The sequence below is a fragment of the Dipodomys ordii genome, unplaced genomic scaffold (genome assembly GCF_000151885.1).
Source record: "Dipodomys ordii isolate 6190 unplaced genomic scaffold, Dord_2.0 Scaffold69, whole genome shotgun sequence".
Taxonomy (NCBI): domain Eukaryota; kingdom Metazoa; phylum Chordata; class Mammalia; order Rodentia; family Heteromyidae; genus Dipodomys; species Dipodomys ordii.
The window spans coordinates 3,821,433-3,848,029 of NW_012267285.1; the positions used below are offsets into that span (position 1 = coordinate 3,821,433).

The window sequence follows — 26,597 nt, forward strand, 5'->3', positions numbered from 1 at the left end:
TTGGGAGTCTGGATTCATCAGCTTTCTTCGAGGAACGTGAATGGTGGTTGGAGGGTCAAGAGAACAGGCAACAGGCAGTCCTAAGTGGCTGTGGGGTTCTGGGGGCCCAGCGGCTCACCCTGCAGACCACACAGCTGTGGGCTGGTGAGCACCTCTCGCTGGGCTTCCCGGGCCACAGCGGAGCTCTGCCCCACCCGCACCGGTGTCTCATCCTCCTTCTCCCTCGTGACACGGCTAAAGAGTCTCACAGCCACGGCTGCATGCAGGGATGAAGTTAGTGAGGGCGTGCCTGCAGGCCAGCGGGGCTGCTGAGGGTTAATCACAGACAGGCATGCAATGAGACCAGCCGGGGGATGGGATGCTACCTTTGATGAGTAGGATCTCCTGAATGCCAAGGCGTGTGGTATATAAATCAACTTTTAGGGGGATGGCAACAGAAAACAAAACAGAATAGGAATGATAATGATGATTAAAAAAATTAAAATAGAACACAGAAATGGAGTAAAATCAAGTTAGATGTTTAAAATGCACACGAGACTTAAACACACTGTTGTTGCCACAATGTTACACGGGGCTGCGTGGAGAGGGCACGGCAGGGTACGAGCTCCACCTGCCAGCTGCGTCTGAGTGACCCCCAGTTCTCAAGAAGACTGAGGTTTACTTCCCTACTTGCTGAGTATAAAAAAGTTCTTCCTCAGCATCCCCCAAATCTTGTCAGTCTTCCTGACAAAATATTAAAATCTATGACTGGTACCCACGAGTTATTCATAGGGCTGGGCGGGGGTGTGGTGGGGGTGTGTTCCTCTGTAACGCATGCCTGCAAGGAGCCGCCGTTCAGTGGGAGGCACTGGTGGTCTTAGTAGTGGGCTTCACTCATTCATGGGATAGCTATGAGCCTTAATTCTCAGATCTCAGCTCCTTGAGTAGCTAGGCTCACAGGCTCATTGAGCCCCCAGCCTCCAGCCAGATTGACCTTTTTGACCAAGGTGGTACTACCTGAACCTCTTCAGGCTCACCATGAAGATAAAGGGAACTTTGGACCACATTCTCTTTTCTTCACAGACTTCCACCCTTCACCAAACTCCCAAGACAGCACCCACCTGCAACGCTGGGATATGTTTATAGACCTACATGCAAATCCAGAAGGAATCTTTGGCTCAGGACCAGCTACTGCCAGGGAAACCTCAGTAGGAGGTTTGCTCAACAGGAGGTATGTTAAAATGAGTCCCAGAGGTAGAACACACAGCCTCGGAGACCTCCACTACACTCAGTGCATACTCGGGAGGCCTGGCTCTGTAGCTAAGTAGAACAAGAGGTAAGGCTTGTCATTCTAGGTGTCCAGGGGAAAAGGCTGGCATGTCAGGGAGGTAAATGTATAGAGGACGAGATAAATAAGTAAACCACCCTTTTCTACTTTGCAGAGTTAATGAAAGGGGAACTGAACTGCGCTGATGGCTGCTGTCTATAATCGAATCCCAGCTACTTGGGAGACAAAGATCAGAAGATCATAGCCCAGGTTGGCCTGAGTAAAAACCTGAGATCCTATTAGAAAAATAACTAGAATAAATAGGGTTGAAGGAGCAGCTCAAATGGTGAAATGCTTGCCTAGCAGTAGACGCTGAATTCAAACCCCAGTGTTGTACCCCTGTCCACCACCAAATGAAAAAGATAAAAATAAAAAAGAAGAGTAGAAAAAAGAAAAAAAAAAAAGGGTCAGGCTGGGAGGCAGGACCTAAAAGCAGGCTATGGAAGTCGTATCTGCAGACAGCCCAGCCCTGACCAACAATTCAAAGCTGCCTCTTGATGGAAAATACTCAAGTCCATGCTCCAACAGCTCTTCTGGGAAATATACAGAATGCTGGGGGAAGCCTTTTAGTAAAGAAAGTAGGAGGGGCTGGGAAGGTGGCTCAGTGGTAGAGTGCTTGCCTTGCATGCATGAGGCCCTGGGTTCGATTCCTCAGCACGACATAAGCAGAAAAAAAAAAGCCGGAAGTGGCGCTGTGGCTCAAGTGGTAGAGTGTTAAACTTGAGCTGAAATGCTGAGGGACAGCGCCTGGGCTCAGAGTTCAGGCCCCACAACCGGACCCCCCCCCCAAAAAAAAAGAAAGTAGGAAAACTTTTTGTCAAATGTTGTGTGCTTCTGCTCACATAAGGAAGGTTAAGTCTAAAACAGGACTGCCAATAATAATTGGACAGGAGTCCAAAAGGAGGCTGGGGGAGGGGAAAGGAGATGCTTGAAGCATACTACCTGCATCGTTTTTTCTTTTCTTTTCTTTTTTTTTTTGGTCGGTCCTGGGGCTTGAACCCTCAGTCTGGGCGCTGTCTCTCAGCTCTTCAGCTCAAAGATAGGACTCTACCACTTGAGCCACAGTGCCACTTTCGGTTTTCTGGTGGTTTATTGTCTCATGGACTTTCCTGCCTGGGCTGGCTTTGAACCATCATCCTCAGATCTCAGCCTCCTGAGAAGCTAGGATTACAGACATGAGCCACTGGCACCCGGCTTTACCTATATAATGGTTTTTTTTGTTGGTCGTGGGGCTTGAACTCTGGGCTTGGGTGCTATCCTTGTGCTCTTCAGCTCAAGGCAAGTGCTCTACCAGTTGAGCCACAGCTCCACTTCCAGTTTTCTAGTGGTTTATTGGAAATAAGAGTCTCACGGACTTTTCTGCCTGGGCTGGCTTTGAACCGTGATCCTCAGATCTCAGCCTCCCAAGTAGCTAGGATTATAGGTGTGAGCCACCAGCACACGGCACCTATACAGTTTTGAACAAAATGAAAGTCACTAAGTACTGTCTAAAACAGTACGGAGAAGAAAGAGGCTAAGTTTAAGGAAATGAGTAAATTTGTTCAAAGTACAGCTCATGATCAAACTCCTTTATACTATTAATAATTCCTACAAACAAAACGAAGCAACGAAACTGGAGCATACATAGCTCAAGTGGTAGAGTTTAAACTAAGTAGTAGGTTTGATCTTGGGTTCAAATGCCAGAACCAAAAACAAAACAAAACAAAAAACAAAACCAACCAAACAACAACAACAAAAAAAACCCCAAAAGGTAGGTGGTCAGCCAGGCTGTCGCCGCACGGGAACAGGGTGATGGCCCGGCCTAGCGGGGACTGGGGATGGCCCTGACTCTGCTCAGACCTTTCTGGACCTTAGTTCCTGTCCAATTGCCATCATTGGGACAGATGCCACACTACAACTAGACCTCTCTCTAATCCTTTCCCTCCTCCAGCTTCACTGTATCTGGTCCAAGCCTTGAAAACCAAAAGATTGAACAAGCCCTCCAGGACAGCCACCAATGAAGGGTCTTTTAAGGGCCTCAGCAGGACGGAGGGGCAGCTCTTCCAAGCCCCAGAGGAGGGAGAGGCCTCTGGGAGCAGGGAAGTCCTTTCTGCTTGACAGACATACCAAGCAGGCAGGATGGCCAGGGCCATCCACAGCCCTTTCCCACGGGCCTCCACTCTCTTCTCCTGCTGCCGGGCCAGGCAGTGCTGCTCCACGTGGGAGGAAATAAAACCTTCCACCTGGATCTGACCTCTCCACAGGAACGTGTTCAGAGGGCCTGAGGAAAGACCCCTCCTGGGCTCTTCCTCCACCCAGGACTGGCTCAGCATTCCACTGTTTGAGGGGGAAGAAGGGGAGAACCTACCCCATACCACTTTCCACCTTAACTTCAGATCTCTGCCCCCTCTCCCCCAAGCCCCATGGGACTGGATCCCCACCTCTCGCTTGGATTTCTGGGAGGCCCTCTCGAGGATATCATCACTGGACAGGTCCGAGTCTTCAGAGAAACTCAGCTGGCGCCGGAGCTGCAGCTCTGCAGGGGTAAGAAGAGGCCAAGTGAGCAGCGTCCACAGCCATGGGGACAGCCGGGGAGGTCAGGAGAGCTTTACTCTCAGTTTAAGTGATTCTCATCCACAGGAGGTGCAGTCAGCACTAGATAGACACCTCCTTGCAAGACCTCCCAGCAAGATGCCCTCTGCCCTCCCCCTCAGCCAGGTTCAAGCAGGCTTTAGATCTAACTTGTCGGAGAGGAGTGATGTGCTCCAGACACCACAGTGTGGCTCTCTTCTCTCCCAAGAGCCCTTGTGGGGGCAGCAGGTGGAAGCAGATCTCTTGAGGGAAGACCTCACACCTACCCTGCCAGGGTCTGTGGGAGGCTGGCATACCTGCTCTCACAACAGGAGACAGCCCATGTCTGCCCGAGTCTGCGGTGGCACCGCTGGACGGGGTGCTGGAGCAGGACTTCTCATCGCCCCTCTTCTTCTTGTCCTTCTTGTACCCAGAGAAGACCGACTTCCACAGGGACTTGGGCTTTGTGGCTGCTTCTTCCAGGAAACTGGGGCTGGGTTTCTCTGGGGGCCGTCCCTCCCCTTTGGACTTCTTCTCTTTCTTATTTCTGCGTGGGGAGAAGAGGGATGACCTCTTCTTGCTCTTCCCGCTGGAACCCTCAGATGAGGTGACAGAGCCATCTGGACCCCCTGAGTCTGATGGAGGGGAGAGAACCTCCTCACTGGTGGCTTCGTGCTTCAGGGTCAATTGCTCAGACGCTCTGAGGCCCAGGTGAGTGGGGGACTCAGACCTGGGTTCCTTGCCCTTGGAGGATGCCAAGGGTGCCATCCGGGATCTGGAGGCCATACCCGCCATCTCCATCCCCTGCATCCTGCTCAGCTGCTTGACCATGGCATCTCTCAGTGCCTGGCTCTTCACAGACTTCTCTCGGGCTCGCATGCGCTCCTCGGCCAGCTCCTTGGCTTCGGCAGAGACCTGGGGCAGCCCCCTCTTCTGGGCCTGGCCCCGGCTCTCCACAGGAGGCAGCTGCCCGTTCTCTTTGGCCAGGGGCCAGCAAGAGGGGGGCGTGAAGAACTTCTCCTGCCCACTTGAGTCCTCCGTCTTGTCGTCGTAAGTGTCTTCCACGTCGTCAGCAAAGGGGATCTCATCCACACTCTCCACAAATGACTTGCGCACCTCCTCCCTGGGAGGCTGGGCCGGCTCCCGTGGGGGCCGCATAAAGGGGGCGGGTGGGGGGGGTGGGATGACCGAGGCCTTGGGCTGGACCTCTCTACGCTCCAGGGTCTGGTAGGACTTCCTTTGCAAGGTTGCAGGCTCCTCATCGAGAGGTGGGGGCGGAGGTGGGCTGGAAGGCGGGGTGAGCATGGTGGAATCTGAGGTGTTGAAGCTCTGGCTGCCCAAGGTTTTCATGTTGGAAGAGCTGCCATGGAGGCCCAGGCCGGAGCTGCTGGACAGGTCCTTACGCTCCTCCTGGGAGCTCCTCAGCTCCCGGTCAGGGGACTTGGGAGTCAGCAGGGATGGCTGATCACTTGCTAACTTTGGAAGGCCCAGCCTTTTAGGTACAGGTGGGGGTTTCAGAAGATGGAGCCCCTCATCCTGAGGAGACTTTTCCACAGAGTAGGACTTTAGGGACACTGGCTTCAGGGCTGGTGAGGGGAGGCTGGGCTCGGGCCCTTTGTTCCGATCCACGGGTGTGAGCCCAAGGCTGCGGCGGATCTCCGCACTCTTCATCCAGAACTCCTCCACCAGATCACTCCTTCGTACGGGCTCATCTGCCGCAAGAGGGCTGCCCAGTCTGTCCTTGGGGTCACCTTGGCTCTTTACAGGGAGAGGGGCTCGGGGGGTGGATGTTTTGGTAGGAACAGGCTGGAAGCGTATGGGGGACTGGGTGGGGGAGGGCACGGTGGTCTCTGAGGAAAGCTGGGGCTGAGAGCAGATGGGGAAAGGGGGTGCACAGGGAGCCAGTGGTGCCGCCAGAGCCGCTGAAGGCTGGGAGTCGGCTGGTGACCTGGCTTCTGGCAGAGCCATGGGCTGTGATCGGATGGGAGAGTGTGCTGCCTTTGGATCTGCAGAGGCTCCGGCTTTGGGCTTCTCTCTGGAGAGTAGAGATGGAGGGAAAAGGTGCTCCTCGGGGGGTCTCACCTTGGTGGCAGCAGAGACTGGTGAGATCTGGGTTCCCTACAGAGAAGAAAGACAGAAGCTGCTAAGAAGCCAGAGCTTCCCTGGCCAGCAGCAGCCCCCAGGGAGTATGGCCTCTCACAGGGAGGGTGTGGTGTGGAGATAGATTCCTCTCTCTGTCCTTTGAGCTATTATTTGAAGGGCTTCTCATTTTCTGGTCTACTTGTTCCCTCTTTAGAATCCTTCCCCTTGGTTTGAATAGACAGGGTTTGGGTCATCTCAAACACATCTAATGAGCTTGTCCACTGACTCGAGTCCTGGCCAACGCAGCTAATACACTCAGCTTCCAGCCTGGTTCAACCAGATATTGGTGGTCCCTACTGGCCCACCGTGGGGCCAGCAGTGAGGACATTTAAAATGATCACTCAGCACAGTATGCAGACCACAGTGTCCTTCCCAAGAAGCTCAGAGGCGCAAGGCTCTGGCGTCACGGTGACCTCTCGGGTCAGTCACTGCACCGTCTGTGCTGGCTGGTATTCAGAGGCCCAGGCCTGTTGTCTGTCTATGCCACACTCCCCCTTGGCCTTCTAGACCCTATTTCCCAAACCACATTTCAGAAACTGTTGGGACACTGATGAGCTGTATTTATGGAATGCCACAGGCAATCTGGGAGCCTGCATGTATGTGTGGAGGGTGCAGTACCTTTTTCTTTTCTCTTCTCTTCTGCTACTAGGGTTGGAACTCAGAGCCCACACACTTGCTCAGCTCAAGCCACTTGATCCACACCCTCAGCCTGGCTTTTTGCTGGTTATTTTGGGGACAGTCTGACTTTTTTTTTTTTTTTAACCTGGGCTGGCTTTGAACTGTAAATCTCTAGTGTGAAACACTGGAGCCTGGCCTTGGCAACATATGCTTATGTTAAATAGTCATGCATGTATTTTAACACAAGATGTGTCTATCAGAATAAATCCATGATTCTACAATTTTTTATTATTATTATTATTACTACTATTTTGTTGGTCATGGGGCTTGAACTCTGGGCCTGGGCACTGCTGTCTCTGAGCTTGTCAGCTCAAGGCGAGCATTCTACCACTTGAGCCACAGCGCCACTTCCAGGTTTCTGGTGGTTACTGACTTTGAACCGTGATCCTCAGATCCAGCCTCCTGAGTAGCTAGGATGACAGGTGTGAGCCACCAGCATGCCCAGCTGCTTTTCTATTCATACCAAGGACCTGAATTAGAACCCAAGGCCACTCCTATTGTCAACAGCTCTACTTGGCACAAAGTGAATTTTTTTTCTTCAGATGAGGAAGCTGGTAGGCTGCTTCCCCTAAGACAGGCCTTCCCCCTTGCTTCCCCTTGGGGCCATCAGTTCCTGGTCACGCACAGTGACCCTGCAGCCTCACCTCGACCACGGGGCTGTGGGCTGGGGTGAGCAGAGCAGCCTGTTCCTGAAGAGAGTGGATGGGGCTGGAGGCCTGGGAAGGACCTGAAAGGAGAGGTCACAGTCATGTCAGGGGGAAATCGGGCCTCAGAGATGCACTCATGTTCAAGTGGGGACCCCTTCCCCCTCCTTCCCAGGCGCTGCAGGCGGACAGAGGCTCAGAGAGCCAACCGCTCCGTGCCCTGGCTGTTCTGATGGCACCGCCAAGCACCCCGTCCCCCCCGTGCCAGCATGGCCGTTGGAATTCCACGCGGGTCCGCTCAGCTTGGAGCTCTCACGACCCTCTCATGACCCCAAACAGTACAAGGCAAGGTGCTGCAGGCCAGGCACTTGCAGAGTCCTGTGGCGTGGGGCAGGAGGGGAGCAGGGAGTGGAGGAAGGGAGGGGCTGCGGCCCTGGCCTGCCCCACGTGCCTGGCTCTGTGGTCCCCACAGCACTGGGGACACCGTGTCTCCGGCCAGTGGCAGCAGACCCACCTCTCTCTTGTTGCTTTGGTAAGGCAGGAAGCTCCTCATCCTCCTCATCCTCCTCGTTCTCTGATACTCTCAGCTCCAGCTCCCCTTCTGCCTCTGTCGGGTGTGGCACCCGAAGCCCTGCTTCAGCGTCAGATGGGATGTCATCAGACCAGTGCTGATCTGGAGACAACAGGCACAGATTAGCACTCTGTCTCTGAGCAGATTTATGACAAGAGGCAAACTACCAGCCAGGTACCAGTGGCTCACACCTCTCATCACAGCTACTCAGGAGGCTAAGATCTGAAAGGAATGCCTGTCAGACCCTAATCTCCAATTAACCACCAGAAAACTGATGGTGGAGCTGTGACTCAAGTGGTAAAGTGCTAGCCTTGAGCAAAAACGCTCAGGGACAGCACCCAGGCCCTGAGTTCAAGCTCCAATGGCAAACTACCCCTAATGCCTTCTCCTATGAGCTTGATGAAAACAGCCAAAAGCAACAGGAAGCTGGCCGGCCCTCCAGAGGCCAGTACGGAGGGAACAGCCAACCAGGACACACCTGTGACTTGAGGCTCATTGAACGTGCAAACCCTTCTCACCCTGTGCACCTGATTCTCCCTATTTAACCTGAGGCCAACGTCAGCACCCGTGAAGATGGCTGAAGATGCATGAAGTGCTGTCTTCCATCTTTCTCTGCCCTTCACATGTCTCTTGATTTGGCACATGGGGCTGAGCAGCTGGACCTAACATGGGGATTGGTCCTGGGGTCTAAAAACCCAGTTTCACCATGACAGGAAGAAAAGCTTTGGGTGTGCACAGGGATGGTAGGCCTTGCTTCCTGAACTCTGCTTCCCTCCCCTTTTGCCAAACTGTCTACAGCCTAACACCACGGCCAGGTCTGTAACTCCCTCAGTCTAGTCCCTGCCCTCAACCAATGAGACTGCAGTTCTTTTTTGGTTGGTTGTGGAGCCTGAGCCTGGGCCTGGGCGCTGTCCCTCAGCTCTAGAGCTCAAGGTGAGCGCTCTACCACTTGAGCCACAGTGCCACTTCCAGCCTTTTCTGCTTATGTGGTGAGGAATTGAACCCAGGGCCTCATGCATGTGAGGCAAGCGCTCTACCACTGAGCCACCTTCCGAGCCTGAGACAGCAGTTCTTAAAATTCTTCAAATGCCTTCTAGCCCTCAGCTGCCAAGTTCCAGCTCAGAACCACAATGATGTACAACCTCTGTGAATGTAGGCTACGCTTTTGACAGGGAAGACGAGACTTCCAAGTCGAGAAGCCCTATGGGCTGCCTACTTGAGCTTTCGCTGTAGATTGTTTGGGTATTTCTGGTCTTGGCCTGCAGGGAGGAATAGGAGTGGAGGCTGAGGCTCCGTACCGTCATCTAGCTCAGCACCAGTGTCTCCGGGGTCCCCATCCTCCACAGCCTCCCCTTCTGTCTCTGCTGGCTCGGAGTCTGCGTCCTCCTCCAGGTCATTCTCGTCCAGTGGGGCTGTAAAGCAGAGATGTTCAAGAACAGGAAGAAACGAACAGACAGATGGGTAGAGGGCCTGCACAGGGGGAGAGAATTGCTTTTTGCAGGGCAGCCATGAGATGGCCGTAGGAAAGAGGGAGGAGCCCCTCCCACAGAGGGTGGGGGCACTCCAAGCAGCACAAGAAGGGTCCAGGCCACTGCTCCATTTGAGTAGGGCAGAGTGAAGAGAGGAGAGCCCTTCCTCCTCCTCCTTCCAGGCCCCGTCCTCTCCTCCCCTGCAGGCTGCCTCAAGTCTGTGCCCATCAGAGGGGAAGCTGCTGTGGGACTGTTGGAAGTTTAGAATGACAGCTTCTATCGCCAGTGCCTGTGAGCCAGACACTATGCTCAGCATTTCATAAGCCTGGAGCACTTATTTCTCATCATACGCAGTTGGATGGACCACTCTTACTGTGTACTTTGGAGTAAGGAAGTCGATGCCTGACAGTTCAGGTGACTTGCACAGGACCCTGCTGCTCAATCTAGTCACTGTGGCATGTGCAGGGGCACGGGAAAGCTTGGGGGAGCTCCTGAGGGCCCCACCCTTCCCTGGAAGAGGCTGCTGCTATTCTCGGAATTGAGAAAGCAGGTGGACAGGTGAGGGGATCTGTAAAGTTCCCTTTCCAGACTGGAGTAGCCCTTCAAGGCTGCAAAACTGCCCTGAACCACGGGCAGCCTCTGCCTCATGTGTGAACAGGCTGGACAGGGCCATGCCAGATCGCAAGAACTTCCCTTTGGTGACCAGGAAGTGACACCTTAAAGGTGCTGGCATGTTTTATTGACTGAGATGATGTTTGTGTTCACTCTTCTACATTTCCTTGAAGTATATTTATATTTAATGCACAATGTGTAAGATGATGGTTCAAATCTATGAAGAACTCGTGAAATTAAACTGAACAGTGGGAAACAGATTTAGAATAGAATACAGTCCTGGGTTGAGGTGTTCCAAGGTAAGTTCTATGTTGGCAGTTAATGCCACCTGCCACTGAAATACCAGGGCAGCCAAGGGAGCTGTCAATGACAAACTGCTCTCCTATAACGATGGCATTTCTACACATTAACCCCCCCACACCTGCTTTTTTTTCTTTTGATCATAGGGCTTGAACTCTGGGCCTGGGCGCTGTCCCTGTGCTCTTCAGCTCAAGGCTAGCACTCTACCACCTGAGCCACAGGGCCACTTCGGCTTTTCTGTGTTTTGTCGTGCTGAGGAATTGAACCCAAGATCTCATGCATGCGAGGTGAGCACTCTACCACTGAGCCACCTTCCCAGCCCCACGATTAAAACCTTTTGAGCAATCGTACTGAGGTTGGCCACTCACGGAGGACAGTTAATTGAAGAGCAAAGAACAGGACCTTGGAGGCACAAACACCCCACCAAAAAACAGCAATTGGTCTGGGTCCAGACTTGAGCTGTAGGCCAAGGCCACGAGCTCATTGTCAGAACAAAACGTCCAGTGGGAACAGAACCCTGGCTCATCAGGCATTCTCTGGTGCTGATGTGCCTGAATGATCAACCAGCAAGTGCCTGGCACCCAGGTGGCGATTTTATGCTCTGCCTGGTAAGTAAGCTGGAAGAGAGCACACAGAAGGTCAGTCCCTGGACTCCTGGCTGCCCCTGCCTGCTGGGTTGGCCAGTTCCTCTGTTCTTCACGCAGGTCTCCCACTTGGAGCTCCTACTAAGAAACACTGGCCGTGGAGTCAAAAGGGAGGGGGTTCTAACTCCTTGGGGCACCTTGGAAGGAACGGTCACATACGAAACAACAAACATGAGCACTATCACTGAAGCAGCGGCAGCAGCCGGTACTGAAAGAGACGCAGCCTGAGCGATGGAACTGGGGGGTGGAGTCCAAGTGGAGAAGGAGCGCAAGGTGCTGGAAGCGGCCACACAGGTGAGGAGCACGCTGCAAAGCCAGTATTTGTGTTTATTTCAGCTGCCAGCTGAGGGACCTTCCTTCTTAGCCTTGTCCCCAGCTCTGTGCTCTGTCCCCCACGCTGATGGCTCAGGGGGCTGCACTGGATGCCAGTGAGCTCCCATGACGCGTGTGTCTCCTGCCTGCGGCTAGCAGCTTGGTAAGAGCCTGTGGCAGAGATCGGCTGATGCCAGTCCATCCCAGAGGGACTGTCCAGGTGGTGCTTGGAGCACATGTGCAGGATCCTCGGTGGTGTGATGCTGGGGTGGAGATGGAGACTGCACAGCGCTCAGAGCACCAACTGCCCTTCCTGAAGAAATGCATTTCCCAAAGAACTCGGGGAGGACCAGCAAGGGCTCTAAGCTTAAAGACACAGTGGCTATGTGGGGCCAGCAATGGAGCCACGCGGTGGTTCTCAGTCTGCCTTCTGCCCTCCCCTGTGCTCTAGCAAATTTCTCTACACCTTTCCTGAACTTGAACTCAAGGCCTCGTGCTCTTGCATGCCTGTTCTACTCATGGCTGGCTTTCTACTGCTTGAGCCATCCCTCCAGTCAAGTTTTTTTTTTTTGCTTTTTGCAGATTAATTGGAGATACAATCTCTTTCTGCCCACGTTGGCTTCAAACTATAATCCTCGGATCTCAGCCCCTCCCCAAGTCGCTAGGATTACGATAGAGCTGAGCCCCTAGCACCTCAGCTCCTTCCTGAGTTTCGACTTGCTCCCGGCACTTCACTTGGACAAGCTTCTAGAACACTATCTATTCCTCTGTCTTCAGTCAGTTGTTACACACACTTTGAACCTCAGTGCAAAAGGTTCTTTCAGCTCCGGCCTTCCCCCCCACGCCCTATCCATCAGCCAAAGTGCCTCTCTGTCCTAGCTCATGGTGGGCCTGTAGTCGACCTGAGTGGGAAGTGCCTGGGTCCATGCAAGGGGGCCGGCCTGACCAGCCATGCAAGTGCCCCACCCCGCTGGCTCCGCCCTCACATGCAGCGGCCACAGGACCACCGTCCTGGTGTTAGGGCACCAGCAGAGCTGCCTAGAGAGAGGTTACGGTGAGTGGGGCGGGGCAAACATCACCAGACTACCTCCGGAGACCGTCTCCAGCCAGGCCTGCACTGCTGCGCGGCGTACGGAAGGAAGGCCAGGCACTGAATTTAAAACAAACGATAAATGCGGAGTTAACACGGCAGTCTGTTCCCAGTGAGGAGGAGCTGAAGTCAATGGACAGAGCCTGTCTGGTACTGAAGACTGCCGGTGTGCTGCTGGCCTGTGCAGTGGACACTCTGGACAAGGAGAAAAGAGAGAAAGCCAAGGAGGGGTTGGGGGGCAAGAGGGGCCCAAGGGTGCAGACATTCCGATCCGTCCCGATCTTGCAGGCAGCCTGATGCCTGGTAAGCAGGGTCTCCTTCCACAGCTTGGGTACATCTGCTCTCTACAGTGGTGGGAAAGCCATTAACAGAGGTTGGTGTTGTCTACCTGCAAAGATTTGGAGCTGGAGAGGGTGAAAGTCCAACGAGAGAATGAGTCCAGCGTGGGGCTGTGAGCAGGCTCTGAATCAATACACTTGCACGTGACAAGGCCAAGGTCCCCTGTTTAGAAGAGGTGGCTGAGGATCACATGCAGCCACCACTCCTCATTGGGCTCCTTGATTTACTTTTACCGCTATTCACCATGGTGCACACCTTTAGTCCCATCTGTTCTGGGGGATTGATTAAGCAAGAGAGTTGCCAGCTCAAGAACAGTCTGAGCAGCTTAGTGAGACTTTGTCAAGAAGAAGAAAAGAAGAAGGTCTGGGTGCTGGTGGCTCTCGCCTGTAATCCTAGCTACTCTAGCTGAGTAGACTAGCTGAGATCTGAGGATCATGGTTCCAAGTCAGTGAGGCAAGAAAGTCCATGAGACTCTTATCTCCAGTGAACCACCAGAAAAACCGGAAGTGGTGCTGTGGCTCAAAGTGGTAGAGCGCTAGCCTTGAGCTGAAGAGTTCAGGGACAGCGCCCAGAATTCAAGCCCCATGACTAACAAAAAAAAGGAAAAAAAAAAAAAAGAGGAAGATGAATTATTTGTATTTTACTGGGAAACAGAAATAGAGTATCCAATCTAATCTTTGACTCAGAGACCTTAGGGGCCTCCCTGATAAACATCTCATCTTAATTTCATTTCTAAATATGTGTTCTTCCCAACACAATTACAGGCAGACGTCCCACAGAGAAATACCTTTTCTCTTCAGAGAAGTGTTTATCTTTTCTCTTTAGAGGATTGCTACTTAACAGGGTGGATTACTGAGTTTTACAGGTCAGGATCACTTTACTGTTCTGTATCCCTGGATTAAAAGCCTGTCTTGGAAGCCACAGAACACTACGTATCCTTGACTGAGCAGCAGGGAAATGGTCCTGATTTAACATCAGAAAAATGCAAAATTCTGGTGCTTCTTATTCTTTGGTCAAACCGCAGGGTTTTCTGCAGCAGAAGGAGCAGTGAAGTGCTTCCAGAGCACACTGGGACCTGGCCTCGTGGCAGTTACCTCTGGAAGTGGAGGACTCTGAGGTGGGGACCATTCTCTCCTCCTCCTCCTTCCCACGAATGTGTGTCCAATGCACATCGGCCTGGATTGCCAAGGGGTCCGCTGGATTTATGATTTGCTGTAGCCTGTGGTTCCCGGCTGGTATTGCAGGTGTGAGGGATGGAGGCGGTGAGAAGTGGACAGGGGGAGAAACAATGGTGGACAGAGACACAGGCAGAAACAGGACAGTGGATGGAAGGAAGGAGGGAAACACCACAAGAACGGAAACGGAGAGAAAGGTTACAATATTTGCCAAGACCACTTTGAATCAGAAAGAAGTAAAAGTTAAGAAAACACACACACACATACATACCCCTTCCCACTCATTCAAGTTGATACAGCCTTTTTCCTTCCTTCCTTCCTTGCTTGCTTGCTTGCTTCCTTCCTTCCTTCCTGTGTGTCCACGTGTGTGTGTGTGTGTGTGTGTGTGTGTGTGTGTGTTTGTGTGCGCCACACATGGGGCTTTAACTCAGGGCCGAGGTGCTGGCTAGCTAGCACTCTACCACTTGAGCCACAGCCACACCTCTGGCTCCTTGAGATTAACTGGAGATAGGAGTCTCACAAACTCTGCCACTCAGGCTGGCTTCAGGTGGAAGCCTCCTGAGTAGCTAGGATTACAGGTGTGAGCCACCAACATCCAGCCCTTCATTTGTACTTCTAGTTTCAGTGAAGAGGACTACATACTCCAACTCCAACGCTAAAGTCTTCTTTTTCTTTCTTATATTCTTTTCATCCTAAGCCAAATGCCAAGGCAGGAAGAACAGATGACACCTGGTCCCCTCCAGAGGTCACAAGGACTCAGATGAAAAAGCAGAAAAAAAATAAGCTTTCTCAAAGACACTTTCTGTTGGTTACCCAACAAGGTGCTTACCACCACCTGCCGGACTGACCACTTCTCTGAGCGACGAGAGGTGGGCCATTCTCTACTGAGCCAGCTAACTCCAACGAGCAGAAAGGCGCTTTCTTAGTACTTGAGTTTTTATCTTTCGCAGCCAGAACTGCTGCTGGAGAGGAACAGCCTCCCTTCCCTGAACCGCATGCTGCATGCTGGGTTTGTGGAAGGGACACACTCTGCGGGGGAAGAGGCCGGCACATTCTACAGAGGGGTAGAGAATACCCCCGCTGAGAAATACAGGGCAGAAAGCAAATTCCGGGAGCAGGGTTAGAAGAGGCAGTAGCTGGGAGAGGAAGGAGAGCTCTACACTGTGAAGTACCAAACTCTAGGAGTCCAAGGGTTGAAACGCAACCAAAACTTCTCTGCTTTGTTTCTATGGTTGAGGTCCTGTTTCTTAAGACCCAGCTAGTGACCCACTGATCCTTCTGGACATGAGATGAGGTTTTTCACAGACACGAAATTTCCTCGCGACCCTTGGAATCCGCCACGTGGTCCCTGCCCTAGGGGACCCTGCCATTAGTAGTTGGGTCATGCTGGAGTAGGGTTAGGACAAAGGGACAGCCTTGTCTTGGAGGGAGGACAGTTGTTCAGGCAGCAAGAGCAGGTACCACAGATCTGCAGGATTCTGGAGTTCCTGCCAGGAGCTAGCTTCCATCTGGGAGCGGTGCCACCCTTTCCCTCAACAATTTTCCTGAGTGACTTGTCTCTGTTTGGTCATTAGAATGATGCTCTCTGGGCTGGGAGCAGTGAGGATGACATACAGGAGCAGAAAATACTGATCAGGGCCCGGGAGAAAACCTCTTCTCTATCAAAGTGTGTTGCTTAAAAGTTCCTGGTAGCTTGGCTCTGGTGGACAAGAGAAACTGCTTTGGGGAAAGGAAGGGTTTTTGAAGTGTAAAGTTTTATCTTCCTTGATTTTCCAAGATGGAATTAAGACACACCTCTGATTGTTCAGGGAATAGCAGAGGTGTGGCTATGTTTTGAGATGGTTAATATTTTATCCGATTCAAACTAGCCAGTCTGAGCAGATTGTGAACCTGAGTTCAGCCTATCAGAGCAGAGGGGCGGGGCCTGCTCCATCCCGGATAATCAGGGCAGCTGCCTGCCTGTTCAGGGCTTTGGCACACTCTTCTGCAGAAGTAAAATTTGCTTTGTTAGGACAACTCTCTATTTTCATGTCTACCGTTGTGACTCCAGTGGTTCTTGGAGAGCACATGTATTACAGGTCCTCAGTGTAGACCCTGCCCTGTGCTCTAACACGGGGGCTTCGGCCCCTCATGGCACCTTTCCTAGAGTGGCTGTCTCTCTCTCTCTTTTTTTTGGGGGGGGGGTCCGGGTCATGGGGCCTGAACTCTGGGCCTGGGCGCTGTCCCTCAGCTCTTCAGCTCAAGGCTAACGCTCTACCACTTGAGCCACAGCACCACTTCTGGCTTTTTTCATTTTGCTTAATGTGGTGCGTGAGGGGTCGAACTCAGGGCCTCAGGCATGCAAGGCAAGCGCTCTACCACTGAGCCAGCGAGTGGCTGTCTCAAGATTCACAGATTCTCTCCAAGGCTTCTTTGCCTTTCTGGTACAAGATGGGGCTAAATCACATCAGTCACCAAACAGCCTGCCTGGCAGGTCTGGGGAAGCTGAGTCAGATAGAAAAAAAGGCAGCTCTTTCTCTACCTTTTAAAATGTGAGCTTCGGGCTGGGAAGTTGGCTCAGTGGTAGAAGTGCTTGCCTTGCATGCCTGAGGCCCTGGGTTCGATTCCTCAGCACCACATAAGCAAAAACGAAAAAAGCCGGAAAGTGGCGCTGTGGCTCACAGTGGTAAAGCGCTAGCCTTGAGCTGAAGAGCTGAGGGACAGCGCCCAGACCCAGAGTTCAGCCCCACGACCGGACCCCCCCAAAAAAAAAATAAAATAAAATGTGAGCTTCTCCCTGAGTTATATTCTGTCTCCCGCTAACACATACATCTGGGGGGGATTTATCAGCAGCATGAAGTCAGCCTTCCTTCCTCTGAGAAATACTAAAGGCAGCTAAGGTGGGATGGAAGCTTTGGTCATGCAATTTTCTGTATTGGAGAAGCTGCCAAGTCTTCCCTGGGTAAGGGGAACCCGGGGCAAAACCTTGAGGGTAGAGAGAGGACCACAGGCATCACTCTCTACTGACATAGACACTGCTCTCTGTGCTGGGAAGGCCGGGTATGGGGGTAGATAGCCAGCTAGATGTGTGGAAAAAAGCCCAAGTGCAGCTATCTGGAAAGCACAGATCTTTTCATGTGGAACCTGCTCTTGGAGATGGGTTTTGGATGGGGAGGGATCTGGGACAGAGGTGGGAAGGCGGGCAAGGTGGGTACCTTTACATGTACCCGCTGCTTCTTCCTTTGAGAGATGCTGGAGCCACTGGCCTTGCAGAAGTTCTCTGTCCCAGGGGCAATACTCCCCTTCTACAGCAGGGGGAGCCAGACACCCACCGACAGCACCAAGAATCCCACAGAGGGGCAAGTGGAGAGGGACAGGAAGGAGGAAGAGAACAGAAAGCAGAGTTATCTCCAGTGGCCAGCAGTGGGGTCCTGTCACTGCCCACAGGTGTCCAGATCCTCACATCCGCCCAGAAGACACACATCACAGGCTTGGGACAAGGGCTAGCCCGTGAACACACCGAGCGCGGCTGGGCTGTGCGACACGTACTTCTCTGGTTGAAGCTCATTTTCTGCAGGCCTGATCTTGATACTGGCTCTAAGAGTAGGCAGTTAACTCCACTTAAGGGGGCCTGGGGAAGGTCCTGGAAGACTGAGCTATGTGGGTCCAAAGATAGCAAGCTTCAGCCCTCACTGGAGGCAACGATATCCACAATGAAGTGGGTGTGAGCTGGGAGCAGGCGGGGGGGCAGGGGGCAGCTGTGTGTCTGCAGCATGTACTGCAGACGTGGCTGGGACCAGAGGACCCCAGGCCCCAGCCGTGGTCTCTGGCTTCTTGTGCGGACCCTCATCAAGTCTCAGGAAACTGCATGAGCGTAGGGCCCGAGCCTCCGTGTGCTACCCTCGTGGCACTCTGCCGTGGCCTTTGGAGTGCACGAGGCCTGGCAGAGCAGTTCCCGAGGGTGTTCTAAATGCCCCCAGGGAGTGTAACCCCTGGGCAGGCCTTGGGGTCAGGGTGGCCCCTCTCCAGAGACCACTGTGTGAACACGAGTCCTGCCTGAGAAAGGCTCAGGCGCTGAGGTGCCAGAGGGAACAGGTGTCGGGTGGGCCTGGGCAAGGAGCACACTGGATTCCAGGAGAAACAGACAGGCAACCTCACTTCAACCCTCCGCCACACCCGTGCCTACAGACTCAACCTGCTCTGCACAGAAGGAAGGAGTAAGGCTTGGAACCTTCTCGTTGGTTCTGTGCTCCTGCAGAGAAAGAACAACCCTCCTGGGGCGTCACATCTCCACCTGTCACCCACGGGACCTCCGTGCCTCCAGGACAGGGAAGGAATGTCCCTCTGTCCTCAGGTTTTCCCCTCACAGCCAGAGAGAAGGAGGGAATGGAAAAGTCCACCGCAAGAAGCTATCTCAGAAGCAATCAGAACAAGTGCACACTGGAGATGCTCCTTCTCCACATTGTGACCACAGATCCTCTCTGTCCCTGGCACTGAGGCCCAGTAGCCTCAGCTTTCAAGACAGAACCAGACTGCTTTAAAGAGCTAATTTCCCTCCCCTTAGTAAAATACATTTCACTAATTGACACTATGGGGCGGGGGGAGACAAAGGAGGAAGCAGGAACGAGTATCCTAATGTAGACGAAGACTTTGCACCGGCCCCTGGCTTCCACTTCCAGTTTAAGTACAAAGGTGCACAAGGGACATTATTGCATTGCAATGTTCCGCCAGACACCCGTATCTTTCCTCCACACCAGACTTGAGATCAGGGAGTGTGGGGGAGGAGGGGGGGTCTTCCTGGCTCTGAGATCAGGAAGTATGGAAGGGGAGGAGGATCTTTCTGGCTCTGACTTAAGATAAGAGGCGTGGGGGCAGGGGAGAACACCATCTCTGGCTCTGAGGCAGTCAGTGTACAGCGAATTGCGGCCGCAGCCGCTGTGCCTCTTAAACTCACACCTGGCTCCAGGGGAGGGGGTCAGGGCTAGGAGAAGGGAGTATTTTCTGACCTTCACTGGATTCTTCCTCCTCTTCATCATATTCTTCTTCCTCTTCTTCATAGTCCTCTTCCTCCTCCTCCTCCTCCTCTTCTTCCCCCTCCTCCTCTTCCTCCTCAGGCCCAAAGCTCTTGGAGGCCTCCAGGTCCTCCTCACTCCTTCCTTTCAGAAGAGCATGGATCCTCACTGCCTCTTTCCAAGGAACACCACCCAGGTCAGAGGTGGGCAGCTGGTCTTCCTCATCATCCTCTTCCTCCTCCTCCATCTCCGACTCGGAACTGCTGCGAGGAAGGACCACATAATCCAAGTGAGGGGTTACATCACGTGGAGAAGGGAAGGCTGGGAGCAGAGGCCCAGCAGAGTGGGAGGGGACGCCGGGTAGGAGGACAGGGGGTAGGGTGCACAGCCCAGCCTGTGGGCACAGTGGCCAGCAGGCTCCACCACTGAGGGGTCACAGAAGGCCACAGGAGCAGAGCAGGGGCATGGACTCCTTCTGCTACGACCTCATGACCCTCAGTACTGAGGAAAGAGAGAACGTTCTTTTTTTGCTCTGGCCACTATTTGGTGGAGGGAATCAATTCTATTCTACTTAGGTTGGCTAGAAGCCTCTCATGTGAACCATGGGGGTATAGGCATGCACCGGCAGTCAGGACGTATGTGGGTAGTGAGGAGCGCAGAGGAGGCAGCAGCCCGATTAACGTGATGGTGATCCTTGAGAGCCCAGTCCCCCCCCACACACTGCCGGCCATACAGACGTGAGGCCAGGATCCCCTCAGGCAAGCAGGCCCTGCACAAACTCCCACCTGCAGGCCACACAGACGTGCGGCCAGGGTCCTGCCCACCAAGCAGGCCCAGCACCAAAACACCAGAAAGATCAACCCCTGGGCCACCCTGCCTGGTTCTGTTCACAGAAGAGGCCAGCTCAGGCTGGAACGGAGCAGCACTTTACAACAACACCTTTCCCTGGCCCAGCCCTGGCTTTCAGGATAAAGCACTCGACCTAAAAATGCCAACATGGAGACGTGCCCCAGGGGCATCAGGCTCCCCGGTGTTCTGTGAAGGCAGGGTCCTCTGCACCAGACGTGCGGCTCCTCACAGCCCAGCTGTGAGCACACAGGGTCAAGGACAATGATGTGCACTACCAGGGCCACTGGTTCTGTGTAGGGAGAGTCTGACTGTCCCAAACAGGTCTGCCCTTGTCCTCAACTTAGGGGAGGAAAACGCCTGGCCCCCTGGGATTCTGTCTAAGAGGACTGCCTGGGACCTTGGGTGGTAGTAAGTCTAGTAAGCCGATGCAAGTGAAGGCTAGCCATATCCCACAGTCTTACTTTGGAGGACCGATGAGGTGATTTGGTATGGCTCTGAGCCAAACGGTACCGGCCAGCAAAACTCCACACTCCCAAGCCTGGGTGGGTGTACTCAGCCCACACTGTCGCACACTGACACCAAGAAAGCAACACACGGTCCTGGTCCCACTTCACTAGAACATTGGGAAGCTCTGGAGTCTGGAAGTTTGCTCACACACTTCTTTCCTTGGCTGATTTTTTTTTTTTAAGCCGGCTTCCTTCCCTTGTAACAAGCCACGGCCACGTTGTAACAGCTCTTGGTGAGTTCTGTGGGCCCTTTTCTAGACAAGGGTCGGGACTGAAAGTGGCTGGGGAAACTCCTGCATCTGTGGTTGGTGTCACAAGTGACAGCAAACTGGCCCGCTGGACCACATGACCCCAGGGGTGACTATTATGCTCTCTGACCCACGGCTTTTTTTATTTTTTGCCAGTCCTAGGGCTTGAATGCAGGGCCTAGGCACTGTCCCTGAGTTTTGCTCAAGGCTAGCACACTACCTCTTGAGCCACAGTGCCATTTCTGGCACTGAACTGAATTGAACCAGGGGCTTCATGCATGGTAGGCAAGCACTCTACCACTAAGCCACATTCCAAGCCCCAATGACCCCATGACTTTCTTACCACCTGGTTCTTGGTTATGCTATGGAGGTCAGGGATCACTGACGTTCATCAAGGTCTCACGATGTACCCCAGGATGGCCTGGAACTCTCAGTGCTCCCTAAGCGCTGGAGTTATAGGTGCACAGAAAGAGCACGCTGAACGCCCACTGCAGCTAAGCCAGTGGATGCAGGAATAAGAACTGACTCCCTCCTGCAAGCTGTGGCCTGCCTTACTCAGTTAGCCACCCAATTACAATGTGCCCAGTGTCCTCGGCTCACAATACACTTACTAAACACCCAGGAGTAAAGGCAAAGATGACAGGGGCAAGATGCATGCTCTCACATCCTGCTAAGTCAGGTAAAGGGGAGGAGTTGGCTCACAGGTCATGAATGTAGGGATCTGAACCATGGAAGACTCGGCATCTGTGTTCCATCATGTTTGAGCATTTATTTATTTTTGGGTCAGTTGTGGGGCTTGAGCTCTGGGCCTGGGCGCTGTCCCTCAGCTCTTCAGCTCAAGGCTAGCACTCTACAACTTGAGCCACTGAGCCACTTCCAGGTTTCTGAGTGGTTTATTGGAGATAAGCACCTCACAGACTTTCTTTCTTTTTTTTTTTTGGGTCTGGTAGTGGGGCTTGAACTCTGGGCCTGGGCGCTGTCCCTCAGCTCAAGGCTAGCGCTCTACCACTTGAGCCACAGCGCCACCTCCAGCTTTTTTCTTTTTGCTTATGTGGTGCTGAGGAATCGAACCCAGGGCCTCATGCATGCAAGGAAAGCACTCTACCACTGAGCCATCTTCCCAGCCCCTCACAGACTTTCTTGCCCGGGCTGGCTTTGAACCTCAATCCTCAGATCTTAGTCTCCTGAGTAGGATAACAGGTGTGAGCCACCGGCTCACGCCTGGCTTAGTATTTTTTTTTTTTAAACTGGAATTATGTTTGCTCTTCTTGAGGGCAGTTTGCTTTCTTTGAATGGATTTTGAATGGATCTGGTATGTGCCATGTAATATGGTTCAAAGATAAAACCAGGTCAGAGCTGCAATCATCTTAAACTTTGGCTCTCCTCCACAGCTGTGTGTCCGCAGGCTTGTTTGGGTCACGGTAGTAAGCCAGCAGGCTGAGCTGCACTGCCGCCAGCTTCCCGAGAGAAGGGAGCTCCTAGCCTGACCTCAGTCATATCATGACGTGGGGATGGCCACACTGCGTAATGTGGGCACTGAGAAAAGTCTCCGGTAATGAAGACAGTGAGGTCTCACTGATCAATTTTAGTGCCACTCTGGATGCTTTATGGCAGCTCAAGGACTGGAGTGTGAAGATGAGAGAGGAAAGGTCAGCCCTCATCTTTCTCTGTAAGCGACAAGCTCAGAGGCTCTGCCATTTCCTGGCGCTCAAGACAAGCAAAGCAGCCTTCCTCTGCGGGCAGGGAGGTCTGGAATTTGACAGGTGGTGCCAAAGGCACTGACTTAGAACCACCCTGATCCTCCAGGGCCTCCGTCCTGAGCAGCGAGGGCTATAGGCATGATCCGCTGGTGCCTGACTCAGCTTACAAACTATTTTTTTTCCTGTTGTTGCTGGTCCTAGGGCTTGACCTTGGGGTCCTGGCCATTGTTCATTGTTCCTGAGCTTTTGGACTCAGGAAGTTGAGCCACTCTACCACCTGAACCACAGCTCTACTTCTGGCTTTCTGTGGTTCACTGGAGATAAAACTCTCATGGACTTTCCTGCCCAGGCTAGGCTTTGTACCATGACCCTCAGATCTCAGCCTCCTGAGTAGCTATGATTACAGGCATGAACCACCAAGCGCCAGCCATCAGCCTAGAAACTCTGTGAGGAGAATCCCTATAGGAGAAAAACAATGCCTCACAGGCAGCCTGAAGCACTCTTAGGTTCTGGGGGCATCACTGCGGAGGGAAGCTGGCAGAGGATGGTGAGGAAGGCTGTCCTGAGGGGGCTCTGCCTGGGGTTCCCCCTGAAGTTCTCTGAGGCTTCTCAAAGGGAAACAGAACTCTAGTCAAGGACTCTGCGAACTGCTGTCCTGTTCAGCCAAACACCAAAGTCCCACCCACACTGAGACCTCATGAACACTGCCAAGCAGGTAACATCAACCAGTGACCTTCACACGGGTGAAAGTCAAGCATGTGCTCAACCCGGCATCTGCTCAGCCACTGTACAGATACTGCCTCTGCTGGACAAGGCAAGACAGGGGAAGGACAGGCAGGAAATCCTATTTATTCATGCTCTGCCACACATGATGATGCCATCCGGTTCCGGGAAGCCCACGGAAACGTTGGCTGCCACACCTGCCAAGCCCACCTGTATGTGGTTCTTTGGAGCCAGAAATCTGTGAACACTAAAGAACTTACAGCACCCGGCACAGCACAGGCCTTCTTCTTTGCTTTGAGCAATGAGGGAAACCAATATTAAAACCACAGAGGTTGGCTGGGAATGTGGTTTAGTGGTAGATGCTTGCCTAGCCTGTTCGATTCCTCAGTACCACATACAGAGAAAAAGCCAGAAGTGGTGCTGTGATTCAAGTGCTAGAGCACTAGTCTTGAGCAAAAGAAGCTCAGGGACAGTGCCCCGGCAGAGTTCAAGCCCCAGCACCGATGAAAACAGAAACAAGACAAAACAACACCAAACCACAGAGTCAGTTTTCCCTGGCCTTGGGCCAGGAAATTTAAAAATGCATCCTCTAGAGTCCTCTAGAAGACAGGCTCCACCCAGCTTGGAAGGAGGGTCAAGAGGCTGCTGAGTCCCGGCTCAACGTGCCTGTGTAAAGTCAACCATGGAGCCGATCATAAACATGATCAAGAATGTCTGTAAAAGACAGCCATTCCCACTTCACACCTTAGGGGAGGGCCCAGGAACTGCTTTTGCACCAAATGTCCCAGTGGTGTTTACCTTCAGGAAATCTGGAAATCTTACAGTGGCAATTCATAAATCACCCAAGAAATAAGGAAAAATGAAACTCTTTTGTGTCTTTCCAGGCTGGTTCCATCAGTGTCTTGGCCTGGCTGCCCAATGCAAGCCCTCAAGGGCTGCAGGCACCATGAGCAGGCCACAAGGAAACGCAGGCCGGAGGGCTGCAGGGAGATGCAGGCTGCAGGGAGATGCAGGCCGGAGGGCTGCGGGGAGATGCAGGCTGCAGGGAGATGCAGGCCGGAGGGCTGCGGGGAGATGCAGGCTGCAGGGAGATGCAGGCCGGAGGGCTGCGGGGAGATGCAGGCTGCAGGGAGATGCAGGCCGGAGGGCTGCAGGGAGATGCAGGCTGCAGGGAGATGCAGGCCACGGAGGGCTGCGGGGAGATGCAGGCTGCAGGGAGATGCAGGCCGGAGGGCTGCGGGGAGATGCAGGCTGCAGGGAGATGCAGGCCGGAGGGCTGCAGGGAGATGCAGGCTGCAGGGAGATGCAGGCCAGAGGGCTGCAGGGAGATGCAGGCTGCAGGGAAACACAGGCCGGAGGGCTGCAGGGAGATGCAGGCTGCAGGGAGATGCAGGTTGGAGGGCTGCAGGGAGATGCAGGCTGCAGGGAGATGCAGGCTGCAGGGAGATGCAGGCTGCAGGGAAACGCAGGCCAAAGGGAAACACAGGTCAGTGCAGTGACTGTAGACTGTGTATAGGTTACAGGTAAGGCTACTGACAGAGCAAGGAAGAGCAGATGAGACAGCAAGAAAAACAGGAAGAACCCTAGGCTTGGACCAAGAAAAACTGAGATAGGAAATCAGTTCTATTCCTAGCTCTGCCCACTTCCTCACCTATGGAGAGGGACAAAACCTCACAAGCAGAGGATGATCAAAGCACTCAGTCAGCACCAGGCAGAGAAGCCCGATACCATGTACTGTTTTAGAACCACATTCCTATTTCCCCCTCTAGTCGTCACACCAATTAAATGAGGAAGGAGCTAGCATAGGTTTCATTTTACAGACAAAGAAACTGAGGCATAAAAAACGACAAAGTTTGCCTACAGCTCCATTGCTGGAAAGTGTCTGCGCCAGGATTCCCACACAGTCTGGCTCGGATTCCATCTTTAAGAAGCTCCCCAGCTGCCCTCCAGCGAGGTGGTTTTCATCTGGGGACAGGCACTGACCTGCTGGCCACGTCCTCTTCGGTTCCTTTGTCCAGCACGCTGCTCAGGTTGTGCTCTGCCTGGGTCTCCTCGGGCACCTCCTCCAGCTCCTCGGCCAGTCTCACAGACCGGCGGTAGTTCTCTAGCTCGATCCTCTCGGGGGTGCCCCTCAGCCTCTTGGCGATGCTAGGCTCCTCCAGGCCATTCACACCGGGACCTGAGGGACAAACACGAAGGCCCAGTTCTGAGGATGCAGCATGGACCAGGACTCCAAAGGATGTATAGAGAGGAAGGAGAGACCATCTAGGCACCGAGACACTGCCCTTCACCAAAATGAAGACAGGACCTCCATGAAATCTGAACATTCGGCCACTAAAGGTAAAGGCAAAAGCAAACAAACTAAAAAACTCCATGGATTTGGTAGAAGCTGGGAAAGGAGGCTGGTAGGAGAGGAATAAAGATCACATGTCCACGTCTACTTTCTTTTCTTTTTTCTTTTTTTGTTGGTCATATGGCTTGAACACTGGGCCTGGGAGCTGTTCCTCTGCTCTACCACTTGAGCCACAGCACCACTTCCAGTTTTCTGGTGGTTTATTGGAGATAAAGTTTGACAGCTTTTCCTGCCCAGGCTGGCTTTGAACCATGATCCTCAGATCTCAGCCTCCTGAGTAGCTAGGATGACAGGTGTGAGCCACTGGCGCCTGGCCACGTTTACTTTCTGTATCACCTGAGCCCCAGCCTGATTGAACGAAGCCAACAACAGACAGGGATGACAGGGGTATGGGAGACCTTCAGGTAGCTCTTCTCACTACTCAGAAGCAAACTACGTAGCCCTAAAGTCACTGCCTGGGGCCAAGTTCTTCAAGCAACCCAGCCTGAGTGGTCTGGGAGTGGGGCAAGGTCTCTGCCTCAAGTCTGGCTGCCTCCATGGAGGTATCTGGGCAGCTGTTTGACTGTATTCTCATACTAGACCCGCCTACGCCACTGGACCAGATTCATGAAAACAGTTTTTGTGAACAAATACACCACCCAGTTATTTGCTCAGTAAAGGACCACGCCAGGCTTGACTGAGTGGCATGATGGACACCTAGCACTGACATTTTTTTCCTCTGTAAATAAACTGTCACCTTTGGGCAATACTCAGAAATCATAGCAGCTGGGCACTGGTGGCTCACGCCTATAATCCTAGTTACTCAGGAGGCTGAAATCTGAGGATCAAGGTTCGAAGCCAGCCCGGGAAAGGAAACTCCGTGACACCCTATTTCCAGTTAACTACTAGAAAATCGAAAGTAGAGCTATGGCTCAAAATGGTAGAGTGCTAGCCTTGAGCAGAAAAGCTCAGGGACAACACCCAGGCCCTGAGTTCAAGCCCTACAACCAATAACAACAAGAACAACAACATAAAGAAACCACAGGAGTGCCCTGCCCCCAGTATTCCTTTGTCCGGTGGTCTGAGCGTCTGTTGATGATCTGTGCCTGTCTATTTGTATACCAAAAGATAATTTTTTAGAATTGTTATTCCTATTCTATTGTTCCTTTGCACATTTTTCAGTTCTACCATAGACTTATAGTCTTTTTTTTTTTTTTTTGAGTCCAGTTGTGGGGCCTGAACTCTGGGTCTGGGCGCTGTCCCTCAGCTCTTCAGCTCAAGGCTAGCACTCTATCACTTGAGCCACAGCTCCACTTCCAGCTTTTTCTGTTTATGTGGTGCCGAGGAACTGAACCCAGGGCCTCATGCATGCAAGGCAAGCGCTCTACCACTGAGCCATCTTCCCAGCCCCTCATA

The 26,597-nt window shown here is 53.0% G+C and overlaps 1 protein-coding gene across 1 annotated transcript in view; it reads right to left on the reverse strand.

The window, feature by feature from the left end:
* Positions 1-26,597, reverse strand: part of Mical3 (microtubule associated monooxygenase, calponin and LIM domain containing 3) — a 100,860-nt gene that overhangs the window by 19,861 nt on the left and 54,402 nt on the right. Inside the window, exons 19-25 of the mRNA XM_013023696.1 lie at positions 24,833-25,028; positions 18,818-19,086; positions 9,190-9,303; positions 7,835-7,993; positions 7,321-7,403; positions 4,174-5,974; positions 3,727-3,821 (exon numbers count right to left, since the gene is read on the reverse strand). Coding sequence (XP_012879150.1) covers positions 3,727-3,821; positions 4,174-5,974; positions 7,321-7,403; positions 7,835-7,993; positions 9,190-9,303; positions 18,818-19,086; positions 24,833-25,028 — 2,717 coding nt within the window. The remainder of the gene's footprint in view (positions 1-3,726; positions 3,822-4,173; positions 5,975-7,320; positions 7,404-7,834; positions 7,994-9,189; positions 9,304-18,817; positions 19,087-24,832; positions 25,029-26,597) is intronic.